This window comes from Chelonia mydas, chromosome 9 (genome assembly GCF_015237465.2).
Source record: "Chelonia mydas isolate rCheMyd1 chromosome 9, rCheMyd1.pri.v2, whole genome shotgun sequence".
Taxonomy (NCBI): domain Eukaryota; kingdom Metazoa; phylum Chordata; order Testudines; family Cheloniidae; genus Chelonia; species Chelonia mydas.
Window position 1 is genome coordinate 28230238 of NC_057855.1, and position 26021 is coordinate 28256258.

General features: G+C 39.7%; 1 protein-coding gene across 4 annotated transcripts in view; it reads left to right on the forward strand.

The window, feature by feature from the left end:
* The first annotated feature begins 388 nt into the window (after positions 1-388).
* Positions 389-26021, forward strand: part of HLTF (helicase like transcription factor) — a 45617-nt gene continuing 19984 nt past the window's right edge. The window contains exons 1-17 of one of the 4 annotated variants that reach the window (XM_037908507.2): positions 459-601; positions 1142-1258; positions 1571-1781; positions 2760-2926; positions 5823-5956; positions 8114-8211; positions 9193-9267; positions 9531-9722; positions 9812-9907; positions 11776-11824; positions 15519-15609; positions 17379-17458; positions 17535-17579; positions 18678-18767; positions 18990-19087; positions 22199-22342; positions 24823-24961. In XM_037908507.2, the coding sequence (XP_037764435.1) occupies positions 1713-1781; positions 2760-2926; positions 5823-5956; positions 8114-8211; positions 9193-9267; positions 9531-9722; positions 9812-9907; positions 11776-11824; positions 15519-15609; positions 17379-17458; positions 17535-17579; positions 18678-18767; positions 18990-19087; positions 22199-22342; positions 24823-24961 (1567 nt within the window). In that variant the 5' untranslated portion in view covers positions 459-601; positions 1142-1258; positions 1571-1712. Of the gene's footprint in view, positions 602-1141; positions 1259-1570; positions 1782-2759; positions 2927-5822; positions 5957-8113; positions 8212-9192; positions 9268-9530; positions 9723-9811; positions 9908-11775; positions 11825-15518; positions 15610-17378; positions 17459-17534; positions 17580-18677; positions 18768-18989; positions 19088-22198; positions 22343-24822; positions 24962-26021 lie in introns of all 4 variants that reach the window. The other 3 variants (XM_037908506.2, XM_037908505.2, XM_027819838.3) reach the window with 3 other exon arrangements.

The following is a 26021-nucleotide window of genomic DNA, read 5'->3' on the forward strand; positions in this document are numbered from 1 at the left end:
GGTAGCTATAAACCACAATGAAGTTAAGCCAGATCTTAACCTGCTCTTGGATAAACCAAGTAGCTGGAGCTGTAGGAGGCAGGTGAGCCAGACGACCTTGACCCCCTGCTTGCATCTCTTCTCTGCACGCTTTGCAACATGAGCGTTGTGTCGGGACAGGGAGCCCGCCGAAGGCCACCTCGGGCAGAGATGCCAGTAGCAGGGTGGCCGCTTACGGTGAGGGGGGATTAATTTGCAACCAGTCCGTCCTGCAGCCTCCTCGCAGCGGCGGTGGAAGGGAGGCGGAGGGACACCGCAGAGGCGGCGGATGCAGGGTTTGGAGGCTCTGCTCTTGTCGCACAGACAACGCATGAAGAAAGTCCCGCCCCTCTTTCACAGCCCTGTTCTCATTGGCTGGTGTCTGTGAAACCCTGGGTGGGATTGGTGCTGTTGGCGTCAGTCAGGCTGGGAGCGCTAAGCGCCGCACTGACGGTGAGGGGCTTGGGATTGAGTCGCTGGAGGGCTGCGCGTCTTAAGGCTCTTTGCCGGGCGCTGGGTTTGCTCTTCTGTCACCCTCGGCGTGCGGCGGCTCCCGCAGCACCATGGCTTGGATGTTCATGAGGTGAGGCCCGGCGTGGGGCAAAGCGTGCAGGCGAGGCCGGGGTGGGTCTCGTGTAACTGAGGTCAGCGTGGCCGGTTGCTGGGGGAAGAGGCTAGGCCCTGGGCCGGCGGGGGCTGGGGGAGTTGAGGCGGTGGGGTGGGGCGGGGCGGGGCTGGGAGCCTGGGATGGGGGCTAGGGAGCTGGCGGGGCGGGGGAAGCTGGGCACCCTGGGCCAGGAGGGGTTAGTGGTGCTATTATGGCGACAGGTTTCAGAGTGGAGACGGTTATCATTTGTGTTGAGAGCATGTGACAGATATAATGGAGAGAGAGCGAGCAGTTCTCACTGGTGTGAGATGCCTGTCTCTTCCATCCTCCCTTACCCATCCTGTGAGGGCTGCTGTTTCTCCTTAGCTGGGCTCTAGTGCTCCCTAAATCTTGGCATCCCACTTCAGTTATACACATTTTGCATTAATGCATTTAGGTCATTATTCTTTGCTACCACCACATTTCCAAAATCAGGGCAGGATTGTGCCGTTAAAGCACATGTTTTACTTGAATTAGTATATAGAGAGGAAAGTGCTGCCTCAGGCGTCTCAGCAGAAATTATGGGTGATTCACCTGGAGTTCCACAGGAAGCAAGCACACCGTGAAGCAGTTGTTCAGCCACCCTTTATACAGGTATGGTATGTGTTCCCTTCCATGTCAAGCCAGTAGCTGGTGGAGTTGATTGCTTATTTCACTTTTCCTGTCACACACCCATGTAATGCCAGTTTAGTCCTATAAGAACATAAGAGGTATGTGGCACAACATATATGTCGCTTTTGAACTGACGAGTTGCTAGTATAGCCCTCAGGTGGGCAAAGCTTAGATGACTTTGTGGTAAACCTTGGCTAAATTGTGGATCTGATTCCATGGTTCTTACTCAGCCAGAATATTCGGACTATTCTTTTAAATATAATGTCAAATAACTTCTATTCTGTCTTTCTGCAGAGATTCTGCCTGGAAATACTTACAGTCTGCCCATCATGGAGGAGATAGGAACTATTCCCATTATACCTCTCGTGATTTTTATTCTCAGTTTGGGTTAGAAGACTTTCTATGTACAGATGACATTCCTGGGACAGATGAAGATATGGATTCAGCTGTTTTATTTGGAACCTTGCGAGGAAATGTGGTTGGATTACGTTATTACACAGGGGTTGTAAGTGCAGTATGAATAATAAATTGCTGCTAAGCAGAGGTAGTTGAAAAGTGGGACAAAAATTTAACATTTTGCCTTTTTGTTGTTAAAATTTCACAGCTTTCCAGAATTTTCTGACAAGTCCTAGGGTTTTCTCATTCATTTGTTATCAGTGCATTTAAGATTCTACACAGTTCCAAGAGAAGAATTCAGTAGTCTAAACCCGCAATTTAAATTTCAGGAATTGTTAAGGTATTTACTCTGGAGCTGGCTTCAGGTGAGATAAGAACAGCCCCCAAGAAGTTGACCGTAGTGGAAGGGAACGTGTTTTCCCTTCTCAAAGCGCCCTCCCCTTCCTGCTTTCTCCGACTGTACACTCATTTAGGACTGTGCAAACATACTTGTAGCTAGCTCAGTCCTCCTAGCCACAGTCTTGACAGTGTTGGTGGATGGAGGAGACACTTGATGGTATAGCACTTCGATAGGGCTGGAAGCCAGGAGACATGGATTGTATATCCTGCCCACATGTTTTTAAGCAAGTCAGTTAACATACCATTGGAGAAACTGAGGGGCAGGTAAAAGGGGAATGATGTTTACTAGCTTTTTGTAAGGAGCCGTGAATTCTACAAATGAGAAGAGTTGAATAAGTACAAAGTATTATAGGGTATGTCTAACCAGCCTGCAGGCAGCAAACCTACCAATCCAGGTCAACAGGCTTGGCCCAACAGGGTTTGTGCCAGTGCTTTAAAAATAGCTGTGTAGACAGTGCTTTGAAGTTGCAGCTCAGGATGGAGCTTGGACTCTAAAGCCCACCTCTTACCTAACTTCTAAAGTCTTTAGTATTTTGAATAAAGAATTACTGGAGGTAAAAACAGCATATTATGCTAAAATAATCTTTAAATGTAGCTTCAGAATGGCTATACGTTTAGGTATTTCTGTAAATAACTTGTAACTAAACAAGTGTTGTGCTCTCTTTTTTTTTTTTTTTTTTTTTGGCAGGTTAACAATAATGAAATGGTTGCACTTCAAAGAGAGCCCAATAACCTCTATGATAAAAATGCAGTAAAAGTAAATAATGTGAATGGAAACCAGGTAGGCCACATCAAAAAAGAACTTGCAGCGCCCTTGGCGTACATCATGGACAACAAGCTAGCAATAGTTGAAGGGTAAGTGGGCAGATGAAATATTTAGTTTCATTTTTATAAGGGAATGGCAATTTAATATTTTTGGTATGTTTTATGTAGCAACAATTAAAATGTATTTCCTTTCGCTGAGATTACTGACAGTAACAGTGAGGCTGCCATAACAGGATTTAAGCGTCATAGCTGCAGGCTATAGGCCTCCTTTATGAATCATCCAGATTGCAGTTGTTTTCCTCTGTAAATGACATTCTAGAGGCGTCCGTGAGAGTTGAATTGACAAAAGCGTACTTTTGTAATTCTTACTCAGTGGTTTGGCTCCTTCAAAGCATTCTAGTAGGGCGGGTGAAAAATTTTCTTTTTGGAACTCTTTTTTGATGGAAAACTTGGATTTTTGACTAAATGATGTGTCCCCCCCCACCCCCGTGTCTCGTTTCCATGGAAAACTTTTGTTTATTCATAAAAATATTTGTTCCAAACCAGAAAGATTTTGGCTGAAATCTTTCAGTATTTTCAGAAAATTTAAAATATTTCCATGATAAATCTCAACAAAAACAAAAGTTTGTTTTCACTGATCATTTTTCTTCTGTGGGAAAAATTTGGACTAATTCTATATTTACGTTATACAGACTTATTGTAAAAGAAAAATTTTTTTTTTCCCCCTTCCCTGAAAGTGAATGTGGCAAAAAGTTTCTCATCATGTACATACAATAAAATTGGTACTTCTGAGCAAATGTCTTATTGGAAAATGACAAAATTTGTAACACTATTGTGATTTTGCAAATTTTTAATTATAGGTGGCTGTGAATCAGTTTTTGTTACTGTGAATCAAATCAGAATCAATCAGAAAAATGTTCAATGTTAAGTAGTAATTATATAATGTTAAATCGGTGTAAAAGTGTTCTTGTAAAATTGTCATGAAAATTTGGCAGTCCTGGCTAACTCTTGCTAATCCTATCTTTCTGTGACTATTAGTGCCAAACTCCAATAATCCAAAAATCCAAACACCTGCTGAGATGCATGGAAAAATCCTGAAACTATTTAAATAATTTTTTTTTTTTTAGGTTTTTATTAAATTTGGACATTGTCTTCAGATTTTGAGCTCTTAAAGTGTAAACTGTCATGTATAAGTGATTGCTCTCCATTCTCTTCACCCATCCCAGCTCCCACTCTGGCACTATTTTAAACTATATTTGTTCTCTTTGCAGACTCATCTTCTTGTCATTTTTGTTTTTGTCCTTCACAAATAGCATCCTCTGGAAACCTTGTTAATAATGCTGCCAGCCTCTAACATACGTCTACTGAGCATGTGGGAACTGAGATATTTTTGTAGGTTTCTGACTTGGCCAAATTTGGACATTTTTTCATGGAGGACAGCAAAAGGAACATTTCTAGAGCTGTGCCAACAATGGATTTTTTTTTTTTTTTTTTTGGTTCACTTGCAATTCCAGAAAACTGGGGAAAAAATGTGTTGGGTCAAATAAAATGTCTAGGACAACTGAAAACAGAACTTTTTGTTTTGATTTCAAGCGTTTTTAATGTTTGGTTTTATTTATAAAATTAAAGGAAATTTTGAAACAAAGTTGTTTTCAACCAAAAAATTTGAAACATTTCCCATAGAAAATGTCATAACAAAAGGTTTTAACTTTTTCTCAATTTCAGGGTTTTTTTTTTTTTTTTTTTACATGATCAACTTTGACAGAAATGATATGAATTTGTGAAAGGGTTTTTGTCAAATCTGCAGTTTTTTGCCCTCTCCCCCAAAAAAATTTGATTACAAATTTCCCTAGCTCTGTTCTTGGCACTCTGGTGTCTTTGTTTCCTGCTAAATTTCAAGTCCCTGCTCCAAAAGAATGGAAGTGCTCAAGCTCCCCAGTGAAATACTTGTAACATTATTTTGCCCATGGGTTTTTTTTTTTTTTTTTTAAATCTATTATTTCCCCTAAATTAATTTTGAGGAGCAGTCTAAATGTGTTTGCTGAAACTTTCCAGAAAAATTCAGCCCCAGGCAGACATCTTGCATGGAAAACTTTAGCCTGTTTCAAAAAGTTGTAAGTAACTAAAACTGGATCTTATAATTGAAAGCGTTAAGGCAGCTGTAACTTTTGTGGAACTAACTGCTCCATCTCTAATGTATTAATATCATATAAAAATACTTTATTATGAGCCTTATTCTTATTTATGCTAAGGGCACTTTACACTATTCTGGTAGAATAAAGGGGCTTAAAATAAGCATAAAGTTAGTTTAAGCATGGTTATATGCTGCCATAGTTGTGTAAAATAGGCCTTTGGACAAATGAGAATCTGGCCCATTGTGTATTTAATAATGTAGTAGAAGCTGAAAGCTTGTGCTGTTGCATGGGTATAGCACTTGGGCCTGGTAATCCACTATCTGTGCAGTTTGCCTCATAAAGCCAATTGAAATTGTTGCATGAAAATTAGCTGTAGAGCAACGATGATTGAGTTCCCTCTGATATCATGATGGTCTAGGGACTCTGGTATGGCACAAATGCTTGTCTTACTGTAGCTGTACGTCGCATAGGTATACTTCGTAAAGTCAAAATGGCTGAGAACTTAAAACAAATTGGTAACACACCACAAATTCCATTGATGATTCAATCTGATGATTGTCTGAACAAAAAGAACTCTCAACCATGCTTGTAGCCATTTCCATATCGTTGACACTGACTTGATGGAAATTCTAGGTTTCATAGTGACACACAGAATGACAATGAATGCCTGATAGTTTTCTTAGGAGTCTGCTTCCTTGGTGGAACTTGTGACTTACTGTTTCAGTGTTCTAATGACTACAACAGGTTCTTTATTTCATGGGAGTATTAATTGTGTTTTCTCCATTGGAGTCTGCTATGAAATATTTTACTTTTTAAGTGAGAGATGTTCCTTTTTTCCCTTTATTCTTAAGGGTTGTCCCTTATGGAGCACAGAATGCCTTTACTATGCCTGTGCAAATGAGTTTTTGGGGAAAAGAAGAAAATAAGCAAGCTGTTCTAGATAAATTGAAAATGCATGGATTTAAATTGGCTCCTCCTTCAAAAAGTAAGTTATAGATTAGTTTTTGTCTTTAAAATATTTTAAAGATGAGTTTTGCAAAACCCCAGTCATTAGAAGAGACTTTAAAGCCTTGATCCTGCTCCTAGTGAAGTCAATGGTAATATTCCTGTGGATTCATTGGGAATATGACCAGCCCCACACTGGCCAGATCTGGGTTCATAGTGAATGTGCAGTTGTGCTCCATCTGTGCTATAATGTGGGTTTTTCCTTGACTTTGTAGACATGAAAAGTGATTGATGGTTGTGGCAAAGCAGATTTGTTATCCTCTGGAATTTTTTTTTTAACCCTTTTCTGTCTTTCAGCCTGGAAATTGTGTTAGTATCACTAACCTCCTTGTGAAAGAAAGGGGGTCAAATGTTCATGCTAATTCTTTTCATAGTGTTGACCCAAAATATTGTTTCCCCTGCAGGTGTGCAAAAGAGAGCCTGTTGGCTTTTGGCATAGAATTAGGCCCATTTCTTTTCCTTGTTCCTGACTGGGATAGATCATAGAGTTGCTATATAATTTAAAGGTGGATCAACATACAGTAACTCCTCACTTAAAGTCATCCCTTTTACCATTGTTACATTGCTGATCAATTAGAGAACATGCTCGTTTAAAGTTGCACAATGCTCCTTTATAACATTGTTTGGCAGCTGCCTGCTTTGTCCACTGCTTGCTAGCTTGAAACCAGGGTGGACCGGCAGCCCCCTGTTTCCCTAAGTTCCCTGTGGGGCAGCGGCCCAGCAGGCTATCAGTTGCCAGCAGTTCAGCTGTCCCTCCCCCCACTGCCATGTGCTGCTCCAGCCCTCTGCCTTGGAGCTGCTTCCTGGAGCCTCCTGCTTGCTGTGCGGGGGGGAGGAAGTGGGGAGGCTAATGTCAGGGTGTCCCCCTCCCCCCTGCTCCTGCACCCCGCTTACCCCATTTCCAAAGAGTGGGGGGGGACAGGACAGGGCTCAGGACGGAGGGAGCTTCCTGGCAGCAGCTTCCATCTCAAGTTGCTGATCTACTTAAAAAGGCAGTGTACTTAAAGGGGCAATGCGCATCTCTTTCTCTCTCTCTCACACACACACTGTGTGTGTGTGTGTGTGTGTCTGTCTGCCGTGCTGTCTCTCCTCCTCCATTCGTGCTGCCTTGTAGAGTGTGAGGTTACATTAACAGCGGTGGGTTAACCCTTGAGGGCTCAGTTGATTGCTAGTTCATCATTTAGCAGTAAGGCATTCCCTGGGAAATATCCCACCCTCTTCCACCCTCTGACTTCACCACCTCAACCAAGCTTCACAATCATCATCACTATGTACCAATATTAAATTTTGCTTAAATCTATCTATCTAATCTACACAGTGTGTAGATAGATCTCTCTCTCTCTCTCTATAGCTATAGATATCTATAGATATCTATAGATATAGATATATAATATAGTTTTTTGTCTGGTGAAAAAAATTTCCCTGGACCCTAAACCCCCCTATTCACATTAATTCTTATGGGGAAATTGGATTTGCTTAACATCGTTTCGCTTAAAGTCACATTTTTCAGGAATATAACTACATGTTCAGTGAGGAGTTAGTGTATAATGTTGACATTAGTAAAGTTGTGTTTTTGTAAAATTGTTGAGCATGTAGATTATAATTATTGGTAAGTGCTTTAGTATGGTTTCTTTCATCTTTGTTTTAAATATATTATAGTCCTGATCTGAATGTGATTGGAACACAGTTTCATCTTTTTGCATGGTGAAAAATCAAACCATGTTATAACAGAAATGTAATCATGTCAAAATTTTTTTTCCCAGAAACTCCTTGTACCAGAGTTCTTGAAATCAACAAGTCATGCTTTGATCTGTTATACTTGCAAAACCTTATTCAGCACTTTCCTTTTTTTGTTGATCTAATTGTGCATTGAATTGTTAGGCATTTTTATTCTTATGTTTTGTAATGTTTTAGTAGTCTAACTGGTAAGCAATACAACTCTTCAAAAGGAACTACGCTCATAGTCATTTCCCATATGTCACAAATAGCCATTAGTTGGTAAAAACTTTTGGTTTCTACTGAACATAGTTGAATAAAAAACAAATGAGGAGAAAAAGGCACCATATTCTGTTGTTAGTCATCTGAGCAAGCCAAGTCTCTAACTGCTGTGTTTGTGTTTTTTCTAAATGGAGCACAGGTTCAGAATTTGGTTTTGGATCAAGCTGGGTTTCTGGGAGAGCTGGACCAAGCTATAGTGCTCCAGGACACGCTGCTATGCAGATGACAACAGAACAGGTGTGTGGTGATTTTTTTTGGTAGTTAGCTGAAAATATATACTTTAAAAAAAGGGAACTTGCTGCTCATAAAAATGAGGATTAGTCATTTTTCATGAGCACTGAAGTATTTTGTTTTTCTCCCTTCTGAAACAAATATCTTTTAAAGGGCACAGTCAACTTGAAATCTGTGGGGTTTTTTTGTTTTTGTTTTTTTTAACCATTTAGGTTCAGCTACTACACCTGCCCCAGAGTCCATTTGCCAGTTTTTATGGTTTTAAAGCCATTCTCCTATTTTCTTAAATGTCTTTTCTATACCTTGTTTCAGTGGGCTTTACATACAGCAGCAGTGAAACCAATTGGACACAAAGTGCTATCAAATGTGCAAATTAAAATTAAAAGAAACACAATGTGTAAAAACAATGAGGACTACTTGTGGTACCTTAGAGTAACAAATTTATTTGGGCATAAGCTTTTGTGGGCTAAAACCCACTTCATCCGATGCATGGAGTGGAAAATACAGTAGGCAGGTATAAATACACAGTATGTGAAAAGATGGGAGTTGCTTTACCAAGTGGGGGGGTCAGTTCTAACGAGACAATTCAATTAAGGTGGAAATGGACTATTCTCAACAGTAGAATAGTGGTAATGAGGCCAATGTAATCCGGGTGGCCCATTTCAAACAGTTCACAAGAAGATGTACTCAGCAGTGTGAAGATTTTTTTTTTTCCACACAGCTGTGCTGGTATACCTCATCCTATTTTAATGCCAAGCTGCAATATGAATGTGGCTATTCTCCCACTACTTCTCCTTTTTCAGGTTGCCACATGTTCTTTGTTACGTACCTCCCCAGTAGCAGCAGTTACAGATTCTAGTGGCTCCAGGAGTCATTTGGAGATCTGGGTATCCATATGGCCACGTGACTGGCATCCGTTATGTCATCAAGTATTTATTTAATGTAGAAGTTGAGTTTAATTGCAACTTCTGTGTTTATGCATTGCAGCTTAAAAGTGAGTTTGACAAATTGTTTGAAGATCTGAAAGAAGATGATAAAACTCATGAAATGGAAGGAGCAGAGGTATTTGTTCTATTGAAAAAGTCTTACATAGGCTTTTAAATCAGGCCTTAAATTCTGTGTTACAAACTCTCTATATAACATCTAAACACATCTTCAAAGTTTAGCAGTGTCATGCTAGAATAATGGGTTGCCCTAGATACCAGTTAATTTAAATAAGTTTTTTAAGAGAGTAATTAATCAAATGTTATCTGCCCCCCCCCTTCCCAAAGGGAAGAGGGTTATTTCATGTGAAAGAGGTATAACATTACTTTTTTGACTTACAGGCTGTTGGAACACCATTACTTCCACACCAAAAGCAGGCTTTAGCTTGGATGGTTTCACGTGAGAACAGTAAGGAGTTGCCACTGTTTTGGGAAGAGAAAAATAATTTCTACTATAATACACTTACAAACTTCGCTGAAAAAGAACGACCAGAAAATGTTCTTGGAGGAATACTGGCTGATGATATGGGATTGGTAACTATGTGTAGTGCTTTAGTGTATTTGAATACAGTTTGACTTATCTCTGGAAAAATCATAAATTCTATCCTTTGCATTTTATCTAGGGTAAAACACTTGCAACAATTGCATTGATTCTTACCAACTTTCATGATGGCAAACCTCTTTCTGTTGAAAAGATTAAAAGCGATCAGTTGCATAAGGTGAGTGTTTTTGTTTTTGTTTTTTTTATAAACATATTTGATGGCACACACAATGACTAGGGTTTTGTGTGTGTGAAATAATTTCTTCTAGCAAGTAATCAAAAATCCTTACCTCTCTCAGGGTTTCTTCCCCACTCTGAACTCTGGGGTACGATGTGGGGACCCGCATGAAAAGCCCCCTAAGCTTATTCTTACCAGCTTAGGTTAAAACTTCCCCAAGACACAGATTTCTTTCTTGCCTTGGGATCGCTGCCACCACCAAGTGATTTAACCAGCAATCCGGGAAAGGACCACTTGGAGTCCTATTCCCCCAAGCCTATACACCCGCTTTTCTGGGGAGGCTTGAGAATAATATCCTAACCAATTGGTTACAAAATGATCAAAGACCCAAACCCCTGGGTCTTGGAACAATGGAAAAATCAGTCAGGTTCTTAAAAAGAAGGATTTTATTTAAAGAGGAAAAAGGTAAAAGAATCACCTCTGTAAACTTAGGCTGGTAGTTAACCTTACAGATTAGCAGAAAATTCAGAGAGCATAGAGGAATCCCATCTAGCCTTAGTTTCAAAGTTACAACAAAACAGGGATAAACTTCCCTCTAGCAAAGGGAAAATTCACAAGCTGAGAAAACAAAGATAAACTAATACTCCTTTCCTGGCTGTTACTTACAAGTTTGAAATATGAGAGACTTGTTTAGAAAGATTTGGAGAACATGGATTGATGTCCAGTCCCTCTTAGTCCCAAGAGCGAATGAACACAAAGAACCCAAAACAAAGCCCCTTCCCCCCCCCGATTTTGAAAGTCTCTTTTGTCCCCATTGGTTCCTTTGGTCAGGTGCCAACCAGGTTACTTGAGCTTCTTAATCCTTACAGTTCAGGAGGAATTTAGGCCACCCCTATGGTTATGACAACCTCATATCATTTTTGTAGTTGATATGAGCTTTTTATGCTTCTAATATCCAGTAATACAAAGTAAGAAGCAGAATGGTATAATGTTACACCGCCAAGTCAGATATAATTAGAGGACTTAATTTAAATATATTCTGAAACAAAATAGTCTGTGCGTTTGAACTTTGAAATGATGTACTCCAGGGAAGAGGTAAACTTAGATCATGAAAACATACTTTATTCAAGCTCTATTGGGTTAATTCATATAAAATAGAATATAAAGGTCTATTTTTTAAATTTTACCTTTTGTCGTGAATACACAAATAAGTACATTTTCCTCTAAGGACTTGCTTACATAATTCCCATGCATTGAAGAGACTATACCTAAAATATGAAGCAGAGCATCTGAATGTGGGGGGGAAACACCTCAGATTTATTTACTTTGTGGAACACCATCTTACCAAATAGTTTAAAAAAGTGGCAAGGGGGGAGGGAGGATTGAAAAGGTCCTCTTGGATCATCTAATCCAACTGTCTGTTTTGCTGCACTCACTCCCTTTCCATAACTTTAACTATGCAGTGGAAAGAGTAAGTACGAGCATTGTCTGATTATTTTATTGTAATCTGTACAGGAATTAGAATTTTTTTTAAAAAAAAACCATGATTGCATCAAAATTACGTGGTAATACTTTGTGTTTGGGCTCAGAATAGTCTGAAAAGCTTAGTGGTTTATTTTCCTTCCAATATACCTGTGTAATTTAAAGTTTTCTTTCTGCCTGTCTACAGTTCCCTTTTGGTGTATCTGCTTTTTTTACTATATGAATGTGTTAAACTCCATAGCTTTTTAAGCTTTTGATTAATGTATTATCACTAAACCATCTTTTGCATGCAAAAAAATAATTATCTGTTCAGATTAAATCCGTAACTACCATATTACACTATTAGTTGTTACTACATTACAGAATAAACTGTTGTTTTTCCTTAGGAATCTGTTGTCACTGGTGTGAAAAATGAAGGACATAAACTTTTGAAAGGTAACAGTAAAATTTAAACAACAAAATAGTACCTGAATTATGAATAATACATGCTAGCGCTAGATCTATTAACTCAGTAGTATACAACAACACTAATATTATTAGAATAGCAATATGCAATTACAATTAGAGTTAATTGGAAATTTCCCAACCAAACTGGAAAATGCCGGTTTATCAAATTTGAAATTGCTCACAAAAATGAGTAAAGTTTGATGAACTTTTGCCACATCACAAGCAGGGTTCTGGCAGAGCCCAATAGAACCCTGTAAGCTTGCCTGGCAGGCTGATGAGGAGCCCCACCATGTGGGCTGCCCTGGGGTTTGCAAGGTCCATGGCTCTGGGCAGCCAAGGTTTCTAGGCTCCTAGGCAGCTAAGAGCCTGGAAGTCCTGACTCTAACTGGGGCTTGGGTCCTGGCTCTGCAGCACAGAGTCTGGAAGCCCTAAGAAACTGGGCTTTTGCCAGGGCTCTCAGCTGAGGTTCCCAGTTCTGCAGTAGGAAGCTGGGAAGCCATGAGAGCTCTCAGGATTATTGCCACAGAACTAGGAGCCTGGAAGTCCTGGGTTGGGTTCTAAGGATCTGTAGCTCCAGGGTAACCCTGCCATGCATACTGCCTCAGGTCAGGGACCCCAGAGCCTTCAGACTCCAGGGGAGCCAGCTAACCCATGAGTTTGGAAGCCCTGGGGTTTCCGCCCCTTGGCGGTAAGTATGGTGTGGTTACCCTGGAGCCACAGATCCTGGTCACTCTGGCAGCTGCTGGATGAAATTGATATTCTTCTCAGTTTTACCTCTGCTGTAGTCCCAGAGAGCAAATTTTGTTTCAGAAACATCATTGTTTCCAAAAAACAATAGTTTTTTAGAATTTCCAGTTTGTGAGAAATATTGATAATTTTGGTTTCATTCCGTACCAGATTTTGAAATGCCAAAATTTCTGATTAATCAAAAATCCTGAGTTTTGACCAGGTCTGCTTACAATGGCAATTCTCTGAGAATGTGAAAGGTCTTTACAAACTAGTTAAGCCTCTTAGTAACTCTAGGAGAAGTAGTAAAATACACATTTAAACTGAGGTATATGGAGGCCATCTGACTTGTCAAATGGAGTTGTTGTTTCCACTCTCTTCCCCAAGATTGTGAGGGTTTTTTAGTAATATAAAAGTGTAGCACCATTGCATTCATTTGGGTGAACTCATTATGAAAGGAAAGTTACTGAGTTGGAGAGAGTAAAAATTGCATACAGCACATGCTTTTTCCTCACCATTTATTTTCTGCACCTTTTATTTGCTGGTATTTAATTGCACAAATTTGAGTACTATTTACACTTACACCAAAACTGCTTCTTCAAGTTCAGCTGCTTCAGTTTTCCTCCACCAGGGCTGTCCTACTACATTTTATCTCTTGAATTCACTTTTGTGTATATTCTTCTTGGGAATTCTTAGTTTCTTTTTTTTCCAATAGATAAGATCTTCATCTTAAATAATTTTATTTACGTTTTTACTTATGGATCAGTTACAACATATCTTTCTGTTCCTGTTGACTTTAACTAGTTTTAGGTAACCCAGAAACTCAGATATCCCTAATTAGTCAAGCCTGCAGCTAGAACAATGCTCATCTTGGAAGTGCTCTATCCTGACATAGCTTTGTTGGCACTGTCCTTGCTATCTGTATGGTTTTTACATTAATTTTCTCCTTGTGTCTTGTAAGTTTTGTACTTGGGTCTACTACAATAATGTGGTAAGACTCAATTTTATGCCTTTATCTTGCACACAAGTGTAAGATTTTATTATTATGTACTTTAATGTAAGGTAAAGGTCACTGTATCCCACCATAGAGGAAAGACTTTTTTTTCTGTTGTAACTCATTTCTAGTTATTTCTGCTCTCTAGCTCTTCATCAGCTCAGTGTTGGTCTCATATTTCTCCATTTCACAATATCTGTTCTCCTCCTCGTGCTGTTGGGACAAGTTGTGTTTTTCTCAAAGTGCGTTGTATTTAAGTATGAACTTACATGATAGTCTGTACTGATGCTTACATTATTCTGGGACATTTAAATTATTGTTTATGATTTAAAAAATATTAAATAGTATCTAAATACAGGCCCATCCTTAATGTTGTTTTTCTTTTTAAAGCTAACATTTAAAAAGGGTCATCTATTTCAGAAGTGATTTTAAAATAAAAAGGGTCTAGAATAAACCCACAAAAGCCAATAAATGTATTAGAATACCTTTCAGGGTCTGATTAGAAAGCTGGTTTGTATCTTTAGCTTGGAAATCTAAGTCAAAGCTTTGTCAGCCAGAACCAGACTGGATACTAGGGTACAGTTCAGATCAGTTGCAGGGCTGTGTCACCCCTGGCTTGGAACCCTGGGTGCCTTACAATGCCTTGCTGAAGTAGCTCCCACTTGGGCTGCTCACAAACAGCCTTCCAGCATGCAAGCCATTCCCTGAGTGTCCGGGTGTAACTGCAGCCTGCTAGTTACCCACTGGCTCTCACCAGCTTTGGTTATACTGCAGGGGGACCTCAACACGCTCCCAGTCCCTGATTTCCTGACAGAAACTATGTCCTGTACTGGTCAGCCTTCTCCTGGACAGTATAAATATATTATGTCTGTTCTTCCTTTAAGGGAAAAATATGTCAGCTTAATATCTTAAATAGAATTACCCAGACGCTTCGGTTTCAACACACTGGATTAGATGAAACAGTAAAGCAACTTTATTAACTACAAAGAGATTTTAAGCGAGTACAAGTAATGAGGCATAAAGTCAGAAATGATTATTAAAAAAAAAAAAAATCAAGATAGGCACTAGTAAGTGTTTTAACAAACTATATTAAATTCAAGCAAAATTTCTCAACACCTGCTTCCAGCAAGGCTACTGACCAAACTCTTCAGGTACGGACGCCCCCCAGATTCCAATGTCTGTTTTCCTTTGTCATCTTAGGTGCAATGTCAGAGAGAGTGGGAGTCTTGGGGTGTTTGCCCCTTCTTTTGAAAGTTTTAATCCCCGCCTCCCTCCTGAAAAAACTTTTCCAGCTGGGAACTAGGAGACAGAGTCTGTGTGGAAGGATGTTCCCTGCTGTTTTTTTTTCTACCTGTTTGAGCTTCCTTTGTTTTCCCTTCCTACTTGATGACTCTGTTTACTACTTAAATGCAGATTAAGGCAAACGTACTCCTTTGTTCAAGACAGGACTTTTTGACCACTTTGGTGGAACGTGAGTTTTGAACATCATACACAGTAGTTTTATAACTTCACATACAGTGTTGCCACATGAATGTTATCAGGTCAATATTGACCAGCAAAGTATGAGTTTTCAAATATCTTACAAAAGCACACCTTCTACAAAGATTACTACAATAGTGTGTAGGGTGTGAATGCAGGGGCATTCACACAGGCCATTAACACCTTTTGACTTCTTTTGTATGCAAATTTACCTGGGCAAGGTGGTGAGTGGTTGCTTTAATATGTCAGCATTTTAGATGGCTGGAAATATATTAGGAAGATCTTCATAGTATTTTTATCTCACATTTACAATTGTGACTCGAAGTGCCAGTTATGCTAATTTCACTCTGAGGAATTGAGAACATTATTTTTGATCTAAATCTGTACTAGTTTTATTCATCAAGTAGCTTGGCTTTCAGCAAAAAGACTGTATTTTCCTTTTTCATAACTCTTTTCTCTTTTCTTTTCTCTCTTTTCCTAAAGAGACCAGCTGTAATGTGGAGCCCAGCATTTCTAATGTAAAGGAGAAGAGTGAAACTGTTCAGTCACAATGTTCTAGTTCCCGACCAAAAAGGTAATATCCTGAAACACACTTTTTCTCTTTGCTGGCTTGCTACATGACATTTGAATAAAGTTAAAGAGATTAGCAAAAAACTAGAAGATGCAGTCCCTTTCAGGTTTTTACATCAGTTGGATTGGAGTAGGGATGATCTTATCTAGGCGGTAAGTGTTTGGTGTCCTCTCCTCTGCCCATCATGAACTTTTTTTTTCCTAAGTGACTCTTGCCTACATTCTAAATCAGCGATCTCAAACTCCAATCACCACGAGGGCCACATGAGGATTAGTACATTGGCCCGAGGGCCGCATCGCTGACACCTTTTCATATAAAGATACAAAAGCCCCCTCCCTGCCCCCGGCTCTTGCCCCGCCCCGCCCCACTCCACCCCTTCCATGAGGCCCCACCTCTTCCCACCCCTTCCCCAAATCCCCACCCCTGCCCCACCTCTTCTGCCTCCCCCCTGGAGCGCACGGCTCCCCACTCCTTCCCCCTCCCTCCTGGAAAGCGCTAAGTGACGCCAAACAGTTGTTTGGCGGTGGGAAGCGCCTGGAGGTAGGCAGAGGAGCAGGGATGCAGCGCACTGGGGAGGAGGTGGGGCGATGGGTGAGGGGAGCTTGGCTGCCGCAGGAAATAACTCCGGGGGGGGGTGCGGGGAGCTTGGCCTCGTGTTTGAGACCCCTGTTCTAAATTTTTATTATTCCTCTTGTCAGTATAATAGTATCAAAGGTGTTAACTGTAATCCATTCTTGTAGTAATGTTGTTTTGATACCCATTCTTCAGTTTTTTTTTAAAGAATGTAAACAACAAGGTTAGATTGCTTTGTTTATCTGCCAGTGTCCATAGCAGCAATATTCCTTTTGCTTTCCCAAGCTTCAGCTTATAGTTGTCAGAAATATGATGTAATGTATATAATAAGGCGGGAAGTATCAAAGACCATTAATTGAAATTGAGCGATAGGCATGATAGCAGTGCCAGGTATCTACTTCACAATTAAAATTAATCAGTCTGTATTTATTGTTTAAAAAACTTCTGAAGTCCTGCTAAATGTCAATAGTTTTTGTCAGTGTTTCACATCTAGATCAGGGGTTCTCAAACTGTGGGTCGGGACCCCCATTTTAATGGGGTTGCCAAGACTGGTGTTAGACTTGCTGGGGCCCAGGGCGGAGGCGAGAGCCCAAGCCCCACCGCCCCGGGCTGAAGCCTGAGCCCCACCGCCCAGGGTTAAGATTACATGCCCCTTGCCCAGGGCAGAAGCTCTTGGGCTTCAGCTTTGGCCCCCACCCCCTCATGGCGGAGTTAGGGCGGCGGGGCTCAGGTGGACTCAGTCTTTGGTCCCCCCCTCCCAGGATCGTGTAGTAATTTTTGTTGTTAGAAGGGGTCACACTACAGTGATGTCTGAGAACTGCTGCTTTAGATACATTGTTCTGTAGACAAAAGGGACAGCTTTTGGCTTGATTTGAGTTTGAAACATATTGATATGTTCATGCCATTTCATCATGGCACAGATTGTTCTTTTTATTGGTTCGTGTAAAGATCTGTTTTTTTTTTTTTTTACATTTATGAGAAAATAGTCTGTTTACAGATCTTATTTATTTTTTTTTTTTGCATATTGAAGTGCAACAATGAGCAGAGTATGTTTTGTTTTGTCCCCCTGCCTCCCTCCATCCTCCAAGGAACTTTTCAAAACATATTGGTCATATCTATTGCATGTTAGTCTGTGTGGCTAAAACATGGTCTTCAAGTTTTAGTACTGGTTGTGAGGGGTTTTTGTTTTAATATTTTAGAGCTAAAGCTGAGAAACCCAAATATACAGTAAGCAGTGACTCAGAAGAATCTGAAGAGTGGCTACCACAACAAACAAGAAGTAAGCTATACTTAAATAATTGGATTAAAATAGAATTAATTTCATTCAGTTTTTAAATAGTTGTTTTTCTTTTCAGCCAAATGTGAAAAAGATCTCCCAGCAACCAGAAAGAGAAGTAAAAGTATGTTTCTTTGGAGTATAAATCTTTCCATACCAGAAATTTAAGCAGAAATTGTACACCAGAAGATACTTCAGACCAACTTCTTATCAAGAAAAGAATCTATATTAAAATGTTTCAGTAAAACTCCTGTGGACATGTGTTTAATGCTGTGAGCATGTAACTCGGTTTAACCACCTATAAGAGTAAATTTATCAATTAGAAGTAGAACCTTGAACTCTTATTTAAGAAAGGACTGTTCAGCTAGCCTAGTGGTGATGCACTCCTTCCCTGGGCTTATGTTTCGTAACAGCTTTTCTGGCTGAAGAAGTAAGTAATGATGTGACAGGCTTTGAAGAGAATCCTTTCCTCCTTGGTAAAAGGGATGGGATGGTGGAAGGTGTAGTGAGGAAACATGAGATGCTTTAGATTCTGACAAGGATGTAGTAGTATGTAAGCACAGAAATGGAAAAAGCACATTTGAAAGGCAAAGCTATAGTACAAGATAAAATGCTTAGATGCTAATCTAAAAATACAAGAACATATGTTATCTGTCAGACTAAATACCTCTCATGGAAGAAAATCTGAAAGACTATAGGTACTCTGCATTGAGGGCTTGTTTACGCAAACACTTTGCAGCAACCTGTGATGTAAATCTACCCTATGCTACCTTGCCTGGACTACGTGTCTGTGAGAACACAGCTGGCGGGCACTAAAAGTTCCCTAGTGCGCTTTGATCTATGCTGCTTTGAAACAATTACAGCACACTAGGGAACTTTTAGTATTTGGCAGCAGGGTCCACATGGGCACTTAATGCATGGCAGGCTAGCAGAGGGTAGATTTACACCCCAGCTTGATGTGCGCTGAGTGTTTGTGTAAACAAGTCTAAAGTATTTTATGTTTATGTGTACTTCTGGAGTGAAACTTGTGCTAAATCGTTTGTCCTAATGGCCGATAGATTCTGTCCCTTTGAGAGTTACTCCGTGTTAGTAGCTACCTGTAAAACAGTGAGAAAATCAGTTCATTTGGTTAATACTTAGTGTAACATAAATGTAATAAAAATATACTTCTCCATGCACACATTTTTAAAATGTCTTGCATTTGGATGTGGTCTTTTGGCAGCAGCTTCTTGCGTTATTCAAGAAGACACAGGCTTTGCGTCTGCTCTTGCATCTCCATCCGCTCCATTAAAAAAGAAAGCAAAGAAAAAAGGTAATGAAGAAATAAACACAAGCCTTATGAATTTTTCTTTTCAAACTGAAATACTATACAGATGTTTCTTATCATGTGAAGATTGCATTATTTTGATGGGGACCTCCGAAAGGACTTCAGGGAACTACTCACATTTTTTTAGCATCGTATTTGTTATAATCTTTCAAAATAAAGGATTAAGGTAAATGATTATCCTGCTAAGTGTCACTTCTATTTTCTCAGGTACTGCAATTGTACAGTCTGTTAAGAAAAATGATTCTGAAGAGGGTCCCAGAACAACACTGATCATCTGTCCGCTCTCTGTCCTAAGCAACTGGATTGTAGGTTTTATATTATCATGTTAATTCTTTAATATGTTTTGACTCTTAATTATGACAATACAAATACATTGCTCCAGTAACATGTCATGTGACTAAAAATTACTGCTTCTCCTAATTTTGAAATAAAGCAGTTGTTCAAAAAATAGATAATTTTTAGGACTGTTGATTAATTGCAGTTAACTCAAGTGATTTTTTATCGCGATTAATTTTTTTGAGTTAATTGAGATTAATTGCTGTTTTAATCACACTATTAAACAATAGAATACCAATTTAAATTTATTAAAAATTTTGGATGTTTTTCTACATTTTCAGATCTATTTATTTCGATTACAACACAGAATACAATGTGAACAGTGCTCACTTTATAATGTTTTTATTACAAATATTTGCACTGTAAAATGATAAAAGAAATAGTATTTTTCAATTCACCTCATAAGTATAAGTATCATTGTGTAATTTTTTATCATGAAAGTGCAACTTACAAATGTAGATTTTGTTTGTTACATAACTGCACTCAAAAACAAAACAATGTAAAACTTTAGAGCCTACAAGTCCACTCAGTCCTACTTCTTGTGTAGCCAATCACTAAGAAACAAGTTTGTTTACATTTTACTGGAGTTATGCTGCCCACTACTTCTTTACAATGTCACCTGAAAGTGAGAACAGACGTTTGCATGGCACTTCAGTAACCAGCACTGCAAGGTATTTATGTGCCAGATATGCTAAACATTGGTATGCCCCTTCATGCTTTGGCCACCATTTGAGAAGATGTGCTTCCATTCTGATGATGCTTGTTTAAAAAAAAACTGCGTTAATTAAATTGGTGACTGAACTTAGGGGGAGAATTGAATGTCTCCTGCTTTGTGTTTTACCCGCTTTCTGCCACATATTTCATGTTATAGCAGTCTCCGATGATGACCCAGCATGTTGTTCTTTTTAAGAACATTTTCACTGCTGATTTGACAAAACGCAAAGAAGGCACCAATGTGAGATTTCTAAAAATAGCTACAGCACTCAACCCAAGATTTAAGAATCTGAAGCACCTTTCAAAATCTGAGAGGAACAGGCTGTGGAGCATGCTTTCAGAAGTCTTAAAAGAGCAACCCAAACCACCAAAAAATAAAATCAACCTTCTGCTGGTGACATCTGACTCGGATGATGAAAATGAACATGTGTTGGTCTGCACTGCGTTGGATCATTATCGAGCAGAACCCATCATCAGCATGGACCCATGTCCTCTGGAATGGTGGTTGAAGCATGAAGGGACATATGAATCTTTAGCACATCTGGCACGTAAATATCTTGCAATGTCAGCTACAACAGTGTCATGCGAATGCATGTTCTCACTTTCAGATGACTTTGTAAACAAGAAGCAGGCAGCATTATCTCCTGCAAATGTAAACAAACTTGTTTGTCTGAGCGATTGGCTGAACCAGAAGAAGGACTGAGTAGACCTGTAGGCTCTAAAGTTTGACATTGTTTTATTTTTGAATGCAGATATTTTTTGTACATAACTCTACATTTGTAAGTTCAACTTTGATGATAAAGAGATTGCACTACAGTATTTGTATTGTCAATTGAAAAATACTGTTTCTTTTATTTTTACAGTGCAAATATTTATAATAAATATAAAGTGAACCCTGGTACACTTTGTATTCTTTGTTGTAATTGAAATCAATATATTTGAAAATGTGGAAAACATCCAAAAATATTTATATAAATGGTATTCTATTATTGTTTAACAGGGTGATTTAATTGCGATTATTTTTTTAAATCACTTGACAGCCCTAGTAATTTTTGATACTAGAACAAATTGAAGTGACATCATAGAGCCATGAGACTGAATGGCTTTTATTCACTGATGCATGTGATTTATTTCATGTCCATTAAAGAGCTATGAATACTGGTCACCCTGTGAGGGGAGTCATTACTGAGCAAATGGGTTCCACACCGGTTCACATTTCCACCCTCCTTTTTTATTGCAGGAGAGTTGTTCATTGTTTGTAAACATGTTAAAGGGATAGTCAGCTTAAAAATCACATGTCTCTGCTGAAGCTTTATGTTAACGGATTTTACAACACAGAGATAATTAAAATTGAAAAGAGATGGGAGAAAATACTTTTGCTTTTTCAGTTTTTTTCTTGGCCTGTTAAATTTTTTTTTGGTAAAACTACAAAATTGGACTCTGGACTTTAGCATCTGAAACTACTGTTTTCATTTCATTGTTGGAAACTGACAAATTCGCAAATAGTTTTGAATCAACTGAAACTGCAATTTTTGGGGGGAATAAACTATTCATCTGAAAAATCGTGCCTATCTCTAGCTATAATTCCTTCTCTAGAGTCTGGTGATTCATGAAGATGCTGGAATAAAGTTACGAGAAGAAATGCTGTCTAATACTTACTCAGTAATGGAGAAACTTGCAGAAAACTCTACAAATGAAGCTTTGTGTGGAGAACTGATTGAGGGAGATTAAATTACTCCCTCCATATATTATATTTGTGTCCTAGAACTGTGATACTTTTATTGAAATCAGTTTCCTTAGACTTTACCCCTTCTTTTTGTCAGCAGCTCAAATTCTGCAACATGGTGCCAGTGCTGGAGAGCAACAAAGGCGAAACACTTTAGAAACAAAAATGAAAGTGACAAGTGAAGATTAACTGTTTTATTTAAAAGAAGTGCAAAAATTTAAACACTAATGATGAAAAGTAGATCTCGAAAAAATGCTAGTAATTTTTAACCTGTCGCTTTCATTTATTTTTTCTTATTTATTCAGAAATGCCATTGTAGCTTTAATTTACATGTGTAAAAAATGGTCTCCTCCCTCTGTCCCTCCCCTCAACTCCATTGCAGTACAATTACTTGTGACTGATTATACAGCTTTGCTTTGTTTTTGCTGTAACTAAGTTGGCTGCTACAGTTCCCTCTGCCTCTCTTACCCTAAAACAATTGACTTTTGTTATGTCTGTCCTATGTTCCACCATTGGTAGTTGCAGTATGCCACAGAGTCGGAACAGAATCTACAGTTGTTTTGTAAGCCATCCTTAAGGAATATAGTTATGTGGCAACATTTGGTTAATTGCAGTTTCTGTTAATGACTTTTCTTTTCAGGACCAGTTTGAACAACATATCAGACCAGATGTTCGCTTGAATATATATGTTTATTATGGTCCTGACCGCAGCAAAGACCCAGCATTTATTTCAAAACAAGACATAGTACTAACAACCTACAACATTTTAGCCAGTGATTATGGAGTAAGTAAAATACTAAATATCTTTAGCAACTTTTTGTATCAGATGATAAAAAACCAAACAAACCCAAAATGGCCGTTTATGGAGAGTGGGAGGCTTTCTTTGAATGTGTCTATTGTATTAAGTGCTTAGTAGACATTTCTTTGATTTTTAGCAGTTAAATTCCCCACAGATTCTGACTGCATTGGGTTTGATCTAGCCTGGGGCTGAGCAGGGTTTTCCCTACAATTTCAGTTCTGGGTAGCAGTGGGCTGTGCTGGATCTGAGCATCTGAACTGAGCAGGGAGTGTGTATCTTTTAGCGCTCAGTCCCCTGGCAGCATGGAGGAGGAAGCTATCTGTTTCATTTGCAGAGGGACAAGAGTCAGACCTGAGTGGAGAGCAGGTTAGGACAGGCAACTGGAGGGAAGGTGAAAACTGGGACGTGGGGTGGGGTGGGCAATTGGTAATTTGGGACTAGCTGTGCCAGGAGACTGGGACTAGGAGTAGAGGGGGTAGATGGGCTGAGAGGCAGCAGATAGAGGTGTGGGTAGAGACTGAGATTGGATGAAGAGCTTGAGGGAGAGACTGGGACTTAGAACCAATGGGGGAGGAGATAAGATGGGAGGGGAGACTGATCTGACAAGGAACTTGGGTGCAAAGGTAGAACAAGGACTGGTTGGGAAAAGAGACCTGAGACAAAGAGCTGGGGAGATGGGGGACACTAAAACTGAATGAGAATCCCTGGAGGCCAGTCAGGATGGGGAGTGTGGAGGGAGGGGCAGATGGATTCTGGGGTAGAAAAGAGGCAGAGGATCGTGTGAGCAAGGAGACTGGGGATAGGAAGCTAGGGGATGGATGGGAACTAGGGTTGGGCAGGGGGAATGAAAGTGGGGGAGGGGAATAACCGACGTGGAGTCCTGAGGGGTGAGGCAAGGATTTTCTGGGCAAGGGAACTGGGATTGGGTAGACAAGGAGAATGGGACTGGGACAAGGAGCCAGGATGGAAAAGACACAGGACTGAGACTGGGCAGAAGAGGTTGAGTTTGAAGGGTGGCGGTGGGGGGAGGGGAGGGAATTTGGTAGAAGTGTTCGTGTTCACTATATAGTGTACTCCCCTCCAAAGCCTGGAATGGAACCCAAGATTCCCGAGTCTCACCTTTCCTCTGATGTCAGCAAAAAATCTGTGAAACCCTCTGGCAAAATGTCCCATCCCCTTCTATTGCTGATCCACGCTAAGGATGACCACGTACTACTGCTATTAGTTACTCTGTTAGCTCAATTTGGAGAGCTCTCTGCAGTGGATCTAAATGTACCAACCCTGTCTGCTGCTTAATTTTACACAGCCATGGCATTTCAGTAAAGCTTTTTGAATTGCATAGTGAGGGCCCTACCAAATACACAGTCCATTTTGGTCAATTTCATGGTCATAGGATTTCAAAAATAATAAATTTCATAATTTCATCTATTTTTAAATCTGAAATTTCACGGTGTTGTAATTGTAGGGGGTCCTTTCCTAAAAAGGAGTTGTGGAGGGGGTCACAGGGTTATTGTGTGTGTGGTGAGTGGGGGAAGAGGGTGTTTGATACTGCTACCCTTATTTCTGGGTTGGTGCTGGCCCCACGGCTGCCTTCGGAGATGGGCAGGTGGAGAGCGGTGGCTGCTGGCTGGGATCACAGCTTTGAAGGCACGACTGTTGCCAGCGGCAGCACATAAGTAAGGATGGCATGGGATTGCAACTGCACTGTTGCTGGTGGGGCACTGCCTTCAGAGCTGAGTGCCTGCTCTGAAGGTAGCACAGCAGTAAGGGTGGCAATACCACAACCTCCCTAAAATAACCTTGCAACCCTTCTGCAACTCTCTTTTGGATCAGGACCCCCAATTTGAGAAATGCTGGTCTCCCCCATGAAATCTATATAGGGTAAAGCACGCAAAAGACCACGTTTCACGGTCCGTGATTAGTTTTTCATAGCCTTGAATTTGGTAGGGCCCTATGCATAATCTATGAAAGTATGTAAAAACTGATTATTTTTGAGGGATATATTGATTTCCTGAATAAGGATAGCCGTTATACGTGAATTCATGCATTTGGCTAGCTTTGTTTTCATACAAATCTCGGTCCTTTTTAAATATCTGGGTATCAGATCTTTGAAATGGTCCCTCCTATTTAATTTAGCATCAGTAAGCCCCCTTCCCGCTCCTCTGATCTGGCTTCCATGCCTTCACTCTGGTCACCCTTTTGCATCCTCTTAGTCCCAGGCACATGATGTACGTTTCCAGGGATTCTTTAAATCCAAGAGTGGGTTCCTCACATTCCTCGTTTTACTATTCTTTGATGAGTAAGCAAGATAAAAATGAATATATTTTCTACTATTACTAATCTGTTTTAATGAATCTACCTCACTTGTGCTATATATGTGTTAGGTGTATGACTTGCTATATCATAGTTTCAAAAAGATCTATTTTGATTTGAGTTACAGGATCAAAAATAAAATTTTATTTCAGAGCAGAGGTGATAGCCTGTTACACAGATTAAAGTGGCTGAGAGTGGTGTTGGATGAGGGGCACACTATTCGAAACCCAAATGCTCAGCAAACTAAAGCTGCATTAAATCTGGAGGCACAGAGAAGATGGATACTGACAGGTGAAATATTTTACCCCACAGTAATCGCAGTGTTAACCTTTATTTTTGTACTACAGGTTTCAGAGTAACAGCCGTGTTAGTCTGTATTCACAAAAAGAAAAGGAGTACTTGTGGCACCTTAGAGACTAACCAATTTATTTGAGCATAAGCTTTTGTGAGCTACAGCTCACTTCATCGGATGCATACTGTGGAAAGTGTAGAAGATCTTTTTATACACACACAGCATGAAAAAATACCTCCTCCCACCCCACTCTCCTGCTGGTAATAGCTTATCTAAAGTGATCACTCTCCTTACAATGTGTATGATAATCAAATGGCCCAACTTGATTATCATACACATTGTAAGGAGAGTGATCACTTTAGATAAGCTATTACCAGCAGGAGAGTGGGGTGGGAGGAGGTATTTTTTCATGCTGTGTGTGTATAAAAAGATCTTCTACACTTTCCACAGTATGCATCCGATGAAGTGAGCTGTAGCTCACAAAAGCTTATGCTCAAATAAATTGGTTAGTCTCTAAGGTGCCACAAGTACTCCTTTTCTTTTTGTACTACAGTGACCCTACATTTTTAAAGAAATGTTTTCATTTTGGTTTTATCCAGAAAACCTAACGTTTATTTTGGCTGCTGGGCTCTAAATTCAGACTTATTTTGGAATGTTCTTAAATTAATCTTAGTTCAGAAAGAAGATCGTAAAACGGTTTTGAAAAAGTAACGTCAGAGTTTTTCGTAAGTCCTCAGTAGCAAATTAGAAGTCCATAGAAAGCTGCTGCTGCTGCTATCATCTTTATAAAAGTTGATGAGAATGCAACCAAATTGAACTATTTAAAATAATGCTATTATCCCAACTTCATTTTACATGACCAGCAAAGAAGGAAGGGACTGGCTCACCAACCAACATGTTCAATTTCTTTGAAACCCAGATTTTTTGTTCACCTAGTCCTTGATTCAGGCCAACACATAGCACGTGCTTGACTTAAATCAATGGCACTTAATCATCTGCTTAAGTGTTGGCCTGAGTAGGGCTGCTTTCCTGAACTGGGGCCTAAGTTAACTGCAAACC